Here is a 9,894-nt window from a genome sequence, read left to right as displayed (position 1 = left end):
CTTCTGACACCCTCTAAACTCACACACACACACACACACACACACACACACACACAGACTCATACCTTCAAACACAGGCCGACTCCCCGCGGTGCATGTGACAGCTATTGACTTTCCTCAATAGATGTTTTCCATTGAGAAGCACGTACACAGTCTAAATGTCACTGGGCTGCTGTTATAGAGTATTATAAGAGTCTGAATGGCGAGCATAGCCTCAAATGTGACCTCACAGTTTCTGCTCCATTGTCTCTGCAGCAGCTTTTAAAGATGGATGATTAAAAACACTGAGCTTCTCTGCAGCTGCTGCTGCTGCTTTTTATTTAAAGCTGTAGTGTGTAACTTTTGGTGATTTTGCTGTTGATAAATTGAATGAACACACGTTTTATTTGGCTCATGTGACCGCAATATTTTTTTTATTATTATTTTTATATTTTAGCAGGAAAAAAACCCAAAAGTAGGAAAAAGCATACGTTTATTTAATCCTACCCATCCCCTCTCTATAATAATAACTAATAATCATCATTAACACACTTTTTTTTACTAATCACTGCATATATATACACTCATGAAAATGCCCACTCACCAAAAAACCTACATATATATGTGCATAAATAAAAATATGTTGTTAATATTGTGCCTCAGTTTAGTCTTTGTGAACAGAAACATATAAAAACAAAACGATCAGATTTGACTGAGGGAGCGTTTGTGTGTATACAGCAGCAGAGCAGGGGCGGGCGGAGCCAAAAAAATAACCTTGAATTTTTTTTTGCAGTACTCATACCCTAACCTCCTTGCCGTTAAAAAAAAAAATCACTTCCTGTGTGCAGTGAGGGAATGTTGCCGGGCAACACTTACAAACACAGGGAGTCAAGGGGATGATGGACTCAATCAGCATTGTGTGAACTTAACTAACAGACGTTTCTTTTATATTTAAACATTACATACTACAGCTTTAAAGTGTTTGGGTTGAGTCAAGTGCCTAAACCAAATGTAGTTGTAAAGGTTTCTATTTAAAATGATTCTATTCTATCAGAGTATCACCTCTGTTCTGTGTATGGTGATAGTCTCTCTCTCCCTCTCTCTCCTCCAGAGTTTAATCTTGGACCATGCCTGGAGTGGGCGTGGTCTTGAGCTGAGCTTCGCTGTCATTGGTCAGCCGCATTTGTCAGTCACCGCTGCGGCTCCCTCCTCTGCTCTTAAATGAGGATGCGATGGATACACGCTCGACTCAACCTGTGGAAGCTGTGATGAGAGGCTGATCCTCCCGCCGTGGACAAAAAAAAAAAACCCACACTCACCACCATGTCATGAGAGTTCACGTCCCACGCAGGACACCGTGATCACATCAGTGGACAGAGGACAGTAAATCCCCGCGAGACGAGACACGCAGTGAGGAGGCGCTGTGTGTGTGTGCGTTTGTGCGAGCGCGCGCGCGCGTGTGTGTGTGTGTGCGTATTTGGACCTGTTGATCATCAGTGACAGATCTGCCGCTCCCTGATTCACGCGCTCACCCACGCGCAATTATGTCACCGTCATCTTTTCTGCTCTTCACCTTTTCTCACCTGTTGGCGCCTCTGCTTCTCTGTTACCTGCCTCAAGTGTCCACGCAGAAGACCGCGTCGCGGGTGAGTACACGCACGCACGCGCACACTTATCCTAATCTGAACGCAACCACACATTTTTGTCCTAAATTTAATCAAATCCTTAGAAATGCCTCAGTAGCACCAGGTTTTGGTCTGACTGCTAGTCGTGAAATGGTCCTAAAGAGGTAATAAATGCACGCACACACATACCTGTGTCTGCACATGTTCCACACAGCTTTAGTTACACAGAAGAAGTTTGGGGCCCCAGGCTAAAGAGTCCTGTGGGGGCCCTTCATCAAACTAGACCAAACCCACATGTCATCTCAAAACTGAAAAAGCTTCAGTAAATAAATGTGTCATCCATGTATGAACAGCTACGACAGTGCACCTGTAGAATGTCCTCGTGTCTACTAGACACTTCACACTCTTTGATTGTTTCACTGATAATCTGTCAGATTATTGTCTTGATTTATCGAGTACTTGTGCTGATCGTTTTTTACCAATCCTGGAAATGATCTGGAATGTCGAACCAAAATGATGTTTTAATGATTTCTTTGTTACATGGAGCAAATAAACCAGAAAATATTCACATTTAAGAAGCTGAAACTTCTTTTAATTATTGGAAAAACAACCCAAAACACTCAAAATAGTTGAGGATTCATTTAATTGTTAATTTAATAGGATAATTGAACACCTCCATGTTTTGTAAAATTCAAAATCTCTTCATCAGATCCAAAAAACAGAATAAATATAGACACCAGAGTATAGATTTTAAAAGTAGCATGACTCCTTTTGTTTTATCAAGTGACAATTATCAAGCCAGAGTGTAAATTAGCGGGTTAGCACATCATTTAAAAGACAACTAAAGACTAACAATCAGACTTAAGGGTTTAAAAAAAGAAGGTATGACTAATGTCTGGGTTCACAACAGCAGAGAGTGTCCAAAGCAATGTACCAGGGATCAGGGAGACTTAAGGGGAAAGTCCAGAGAGACTTTTGTGGACATTGTGGACAAAAATCAAAGAATCTTTATCGATAGAGGGTTAGAGGGATTGGGGTTGAGATATTCTGCGAATACCCAAATTAAATGACTTGTTGATTTATGCTTTATCAGAAAAGTGCAAACAAAGTATTTACAATCTAACATAATAAGCGACATAAACTATAATCTGCAGATGTTTTGACTGCAATCCTGTGACAGAAAGAACAGAAATACTCAGATATGAAGATAGTACTGACATGTATTGTGCAATTAATGAGAGGATTTATAACTGTGCTGATTTTGTCCAAACCACATGTTTAAACCAACAGTATTGGTGGATTCAACTAGCGGTGTATATATATATATATAAAAAAAAAGGTTAACAATTCTTGTCAAATTCAAGGACTTTCCACAATGAAAATCAAGGAAAGAAGTTTTTGAGGGATTGAGGGTGAGATATTCTGCTAATACACAGATTAAATGACTTGTTGATTTATGCTTCTTTTGGCATGTAAAGAGATCCTGCTGCTGCAATAAAGTCATGAGTGATAAGTGCTTACAAAAGCAGCTTGTTCATGTTGAAATGCGTTCAGCCTCGCTCTTGATTTCCCCAAAAACCACACGCTACGCTCTCCCAGAAAGTGATATTTTGGCTGTTTTGTCAGTTTTCCTGACTTTATTCAACAAATGTTCATCTGATCTCACTGAGAGTCCAGATGAAACCAAACTTTTGGTTGCATATGTATGATACTGAGATCAGAGCATGCAGGAAAACCCTCAAAGAGGTATTTTATTTTACAACCTAGCCTCATTTAACCCTTTGAACACAGAGCATTTTGGCTGCTTTTTTCCATGACTATGTTTAAACATACACTATATACAGAGGCTATAAGAATGTGCAACATAGAGTGTCTTATATCCTCTTTTTCAGCACAACCTTGGCAATCTGATGAAAAAATCATTTTCACCAATTATATAAACACACCTGATCAGAAAGTACTCAAAATGTTGAAAATCGGATTTAATTTGTGAAATATGGAAATATGTCAAAGTTCAAAGTCGACTTGGCTCATTTTTATGAACGAAAAGAAGAGAAAAACAGTCTATTTTTTGACTTCTGCACAATTATTGCTATTTTCTATCACTACTTAAAATGCAATTTAACTTTGACTTATAAACCCCCCCCCAGAATGTGTTGTTGGAGTTTTTTGGAGTGTATTATTGTGTATTATTCCCACGGCAAATTACCATGGGTGCACTTGTGGCACAGATCTATGCCGCGTGAGGTTAAAGGGTTAAAGGTACAGTGTGTCACATCTTTAAACGCTGCAGTTGAATATTCCTCGCCTCACCTCCAAGTGTGTAGCTGAACCTATGTAGCCTTCAGTTAGCATCAAAACTCAAACAGTAGAGCTGACCCTGCTCCTGGTGGAAACCTACAGTCAAAGGCTCATTCTGGGTTCATCAGGTGGTCTTACATATTGTTCTTTCTTGCAAAAAAAATATAATTTTAATCATTCAAAATGATTGTATTTTATTTGTTTGAAAATATACTTTTTGTTTGCAGTGATTGGAATTTTGCCTGCTACAACTCTTTAGTCTTTGCGCTCCCTGTGATTCTGTCCATGGGCGGGGCTTAGGAAGCTGCTTGCTGATTGGCTACTGAGTTCCAGAAGTAGACACAGGCTTGTAGTCACTGTCCATCTGGAAGCCGTTCGTAATATCTCAAAGATAATCTGACAAACGTTAGATACTTACAATTATTTGAATTATTACCATTATTACATTTACAATTATTATAAGTACCTTGTCGGATGTCGGCGGGTAAAACCCGGGGGAACGAGTTCCAGACGGACAGTGTCTACTTCCGGTCCATTAAGCTGTCACTCCAAAACTAAGTAGCCAATCAGCAGGCAGCTTCCTAAGGCCCGCCCATGGTCAGAATTGTCGGAGCAAGCGGAATCCCGATCATTGCAAATAAAACGTTAGATTTTGTGGTTGATGTTTGTTTGTTCAATTTAAAAAGTGTCAAGTACAAAAATGTTGCATTCCCCTTCACCTCACCTTCGTCCTGGCTTTAGTCTCCTCATCTCCTCCAGACCTTTGTCACTGTCATGTCTCCTCATCTCTCGCACACACTGCTGCATTTGTTCCCTCTTTCCCTCTGTGTGTGTGTGTGTCTCTCTCTCTCCCTCTCTCTCACTGTTTTTTGGGAGCTTTTCTTGGAAGCACCCGTGTCACTGTCTGCGGCAGAGACTGAAACATAAGTGATGTGAATCGGAGGAGAGGAGCATTGTGTCAGTTCACAGATGTAGTATTACATTTGTGGTCAGAGGAGGAGGAGGTGGACGAATGTGTGATACAGCCTCACATATTGGAACTATTTCACAATGTCGTTAAGCCCATCACCCCCGTCCACACACACACACACACACACACACACACACGTTTGCTCAGCTATTCTTTTTAGGACACTTCATTTGGACAGCATAAGCAGATCGTTATCCCTAAATGTAACCATATCCAGTTAATGGCTAATTTTAACCACAATTCAACTCTTACCTCTGAACTTTAGTAGTTCCTCAGAAACGAGGTTGCGCCTCATCAGGACCAGGTTTTGGTCTTCATGAGGACTACCGGTCCTGACAAGGTCAGTGTTTATGCCAGAGAATGCCCTAAAGAGGTAAGAAATACAAGTACACACACACACTGTGGTCAGGGCTGTTTTGTGGGAATAGCAACAGGGACTTTATATTTTGGTGAATCACTTCTTTTATAATTGTTTCTTATGGACCAGATGATGAAAAGGTGGATGAAGGTGTGGAGTGTGAGGCTCTACGCGCATGAAAGTGCATCATGTGTGGTAAGCTCAGTTGGCAGATTTGTGTTGTGGTGCACGTCGGATAATAGAAGGGCACGGGCTGTTAAGGGAATTAGAAGATAGACATGTGAAATGTGATTTATTGGAAGGGCTGTGTTGCTTTAGTGAAGAATGTTGCTCAGGTTTCATGCATCGCTGTTGGATGACAAACTATTGCATTTGGCCTCAGGAAACCTCTTCAGAACCACACTGGATCAAGTCCAATACACAGAGTGGTTAATCTGGTTTTTAGTCCTCAAAACACTACAATACAAGTTTTTTTTTTATACTAAAGCAGCAGTAAAATCTTGATATTTCGAGATGTTTTCCTTTTGTGGATTTAAAGCTGCAGTACGTTGTTTTTGTTGATGTTATTGTTGGTCTTTGCAGAAATGACGTTACTTGTACGCTGCTTCCTTCATCTGAATACTATCAGACCCGACTGAGGGAGTGTTTGTGTGTACGCAGCAGCAGCAGCACAGAGGCGGGCGGGGACAAGAAGCATTTATGATTCCTGGTTTCTTTTTGTAATACATGCAACATATGTAATAATTGTATTATTGCCCGTAACCTTTAATTAAATCATCTCTGCATCCTCTTCCCTGCCTGGATTTGGCATCGACACACTCGGGCCTGTGTGCACACACACGCACACGCTCACATCGCAGCAGATACTTTTAACATTGCTCACAGCTGCGCTAATACCAGAAATCACACCCACACCTTCCACATTGATATCAGGAATAAAACTTGACTGCATAGCACTGCTCCGTTCTCATGTTCCCCCCAAGGCTCACTGATGCAATAAGTGCACGCGTCCAACATTTCACAGAGTTTGGGGAAAACAAGTAATTGGGAGACTTACAAAGCTTCAGACCACTTGAACTTTTTTGCCTTGTGATTGTTGCGGTTTATGCATTTCAGCCACATCTGTCTTACTCACTTTGTCCTCATTCTTGAAAGTTTAAAGGGATAGTTCAGTCGTTCTCTGTTTGTTTTTTTCACATGTGGCCGGGAACTAGCTGGATGTTTTCTCGCACTGGAAATGAAGCTGCCAGCGAGGAAACAAGCAAAAAAACTGATTTTAGCTACTTAACTAAAGGCTCACATAATATCTACACATGTCTACAACATCTTAAAAATATGTATCTCACTGGAAACTGAAGTTTGTACCACTTACAAACTTGTAAACTGCTTAAAGGAATCCTCCACCAATTTGCATTAAGCTTTGTATTACTAGAATAGGGCTAGTATTTTTGAAAAATTTGCATTTAGCTTTGTATTACTAGAATAGGGCTAGTATTTTTGAAAAATTTGCATTTAGCTTTGTATTACTAGAATAGGGCTAGTATTTTTGAAAAATTTGCATTTAGCTTTGCATTACTAGAATAGGGCTAGTATTTTTGAAAAATTTGCATTTAGCTTTGTATTACTAGAATAGGGCTAGTATTTTTGAAAAATCTGCATTTAGCTTTGCATTACTAGAATAGGGCTAGTATTTTTGAAAAATTTGCATTAAGCTTTGTATTACTAGAATAGGGCTAGTATTTTTGAAAAATTGTGCTTCCCAACCTCAGTTTCCCCTGAGTTGAGAAATATCTTCATTCTTTTCTTTGTTACGTGCCCACCAGAGACCAGAGCCGGATTAACGCAAAGGCAAACTAGGCACGTGCCTAGGGCCCGATTGGCAGGGGGCCCAGAAAGAGGGACAATCAAAACCTAAAAATGACTTGGTCTACGTTTCATGACGATTTACGCTCCTTGTCCTGATAACGCGACGCGGCGTTCTGAGGACAGTCTGCTCCGATCGAGTTTTTTTTGAGTTTCCGTCGACTAAAATTGGACTAAAACTATCACATATAGAAATGACTGAAACGTGACTAAAACTAATAGGTATTTTAGTCCAAAAGACTAAAACTAAGACTAAATCTAGAATTGCTTCCAAAAACAACACTGCACAGCACACCATCCAGAGAAACATCAAGACCAGTGGAGAAAACTGCTGAACAGTCCAGACCAGGAGCTGAGCTGCTGAGTGTTGAATACCAGAAAATGGAAGAGAGGTGATGCTTATCCATGAAAATAAACCTCTTTACCACTACAGCAGTTTCTCTTACTGCAAATTTTATTGGTCTTTTTATATTTGACTACTTATTAAACTATTCAATTTAATCAACACATTTAATCAAGATTTTCTGCATGCAATAGCTTACAACATTTATCTTATTTGCTCTGTTTACATAGCAATGCTGACACCTATTGGTGATTTACTGGTACTACTGCCTTAACAATGACACTCGTAATGGATATGATAAGGATAATTGAATAGCATTTAATAGAGCCTTGTAGTAACGTATAAATACGGTAATAAAAATCAAAAAATAGTCTGATACGGTTTGATATACGACACATGACTTATTTTGGCATACAAAGAACCAACTCGTAACCAAAGACTACGCTATGTAAAATGTGAATTAACTTTTATTAGTAACTTTGGTAAGTTTTAGATTTCAATTCATAAATAACATCGATGGAGGGGGCCCCAAAAAATACAGTCTGCCTAGTATAGTCCATTTATTTAATCCGGCTCTGCCAGTGACACTGTTAGCGTAACTGCTAGCAAAGATGGCGGACACTGTTTACATTCTGGGAATGAGGTCCCTTCCCCTACGAGTGGGTCTAAAAAGTACGGAATTAGGGTTGCAGTTTCAAGGCTCGGACCAAGTGTCACTGGTGGGCACGTAACACAAAAAAGAATGAAGATATTAGAGGTATAGAGGTTGGGAAGCACAATTTTTCAAAAATACTACCCCTATTCTAGTAATACAAAGTAAATGTAAATTGGTGAAGTATTCTTTTAATCTCCAGCACCGAAGTCCAGAGAAAATAATCACTAATTTTACGTCACATTGTTGAGCCACATCGCGATTTCATTTGAAATTCCTGATTCCGATTTACCTTATGGCATATTTCCACCGGCTCTACTCGCCTCGCCTCACCTCGGCACGGCACGACCGTTGCCGAGGTTGCATCTCATCACTTGTCATCCCTTCACGACTAAAAATAGTACCTGGTACCAGGTACTATGCTAGTGGAAACACAACTTAACTTGGCGAGGTTAGAAGAGGCGAGTAGAGCCGGTGGGAACACGCCATTAGAGACCGAAACTTTCTAATCTTACTGCAACAATCTGCTTTCTGTCGAATATGATTAAAGCTAACATTTAATTGCGCCTCTTAATGACCGCAACAATATTTTGCAGGTTTTCCAGGAATCGTCCATCTAATGAGGCAGGTGGTGGACAGGCAGGAAAAAAAATCGTTTTCTTTTACCTTGGCTTGCAAATAAGAACGCAATCCACATGTACACATCTGTAATCGGCTTCATCAATTCAACCTGTTAGTGCCAGTGATCGGATGTGATCAACCTACATATTTTAGAGCCTGCATCAGTGACGACCCATAAACTTATTGGAAAACAAACATAAACAGTCGAGTCTGAGGAGTGTGGCGGCCAAGACTGCATACCGTCAGCTTTAGAAAGTCGGAAAGCCTTTTTATTATTTCACAGCTACAGTGCAGGTGTCAGATGCCGGCTTTACATATTATATAGTGACAATTTAATGTTGCACTTTCATAAAAGTCAATAACTGCAAGGTGGCATAAAAACATGTAATAAATACAAAATAAAAACGAGTCAGGAGACAGGAAGGGGACTACAATGCAGGGCATTGTGGGTAAACATATGCGTGTGTAGAACAATAAGTGCGAGAAATGTCTGAGTCTGAGTGAGTTTTCTTCTTTCATTGTTTGTTTTGTCTTCTCCTTCAGTAATTGTTGATGCAGTGCCGCCTCAGGTGAGGAGGGGAATATGTTATTCAAAAGGTTCGGTTCATTTCACTAAAGTGCAGTGAGAAAGCAAACTCACACTGGCTGAATAATGAGTCACCAATCGTGTGTGAAAACGACCGTAATCTCATTTGAGACTGAGTATGAAGGCCTTTGCACATTTTAAATACTTTAAATATTGTAATGGCGCTTTAGTGGCTTCAAAATAGTTTTCACTGAGGTCCCCTCTGAGCTGCTGTCTCCGGCTGCTGCAGCTGCAGCTGTGTGTGTGTGTGTGTGTGTAGCCTGCTCTGGTCGTAGACAGACCGTGAGGTGATTTTTTTCCCCTCGTCCGCAAAATTAATTTGTCCCTTTTGCATTGAGCTTGATGTGCATGGGAAGGTGAGCTGTAATTTGCAGCCAAATTATCCACACGTATGTCCCGTGGCCAACAGACACAGATGAAAATGCCTCTGTAGGCAATTGGATAAACGTACAACTTATCAGACCAAAGATCTGGATGACGCATGCAGAGTGAATGGAAAACTTCAAATAAACGTAATTGCTGTAGTTTTCAATGAGTGATGGCACGTAGCAACGACATCTAACGACCACGTTGAATGTACTGTATAACAACAACTG

At 40.3% G+C, this 9,894-nt stretch overlaps 1 protein-coding gene across 5 annotated transcripts in view; it reads left to right on the top strand.

The window, feature by feature from the left end:
- The first annotated feature begins 1,228 nt into the window (after positions 1-1,228).
- smoc1 (SPARC related modular calcium binding 1) overlaps positions 1,229-9,894 on the top strand; it is a 58,677-nt gene continuing 50,011 nt past the window's right edge. For 4 of the 5 annotated variants that reach the window (XM_058614887.1, XM_058614885.1, XM_058614884.1 and 1 more), the window contains exon 1: positions 1,229-1,625. In XM_058614887.1, coding sequence (XP_058470870.1) covers positions 1,524-1,625 — 102 coding nt within the window. In that variant the 5' untranslated portion in view covers positions 1,229-1,523. The remainder of the gene's footprint in view (positions 1,626-9,894) is intronic. The other variant, XM_058614883.1, reaches the window with a different exon arrangement.

This window comes from Solea solea, chromosome 18 (assembly GCF_958295425.1).
Source record: "Solea solea chromosome 18, fSolSol10.1, whole genome shotgun sequence".
NCBI classification, from domain to species: Eukaryota; Metazoa; Chordata; class Actinopteri; order Pleuronectiformes; family Soleidae; genus Solea; species Solea solea.
The sequence above is the reverse complement of the archived record's forward strand: the minus strand, read 5'-3'. Positions and strand labels throughout refer to the sequence as shown.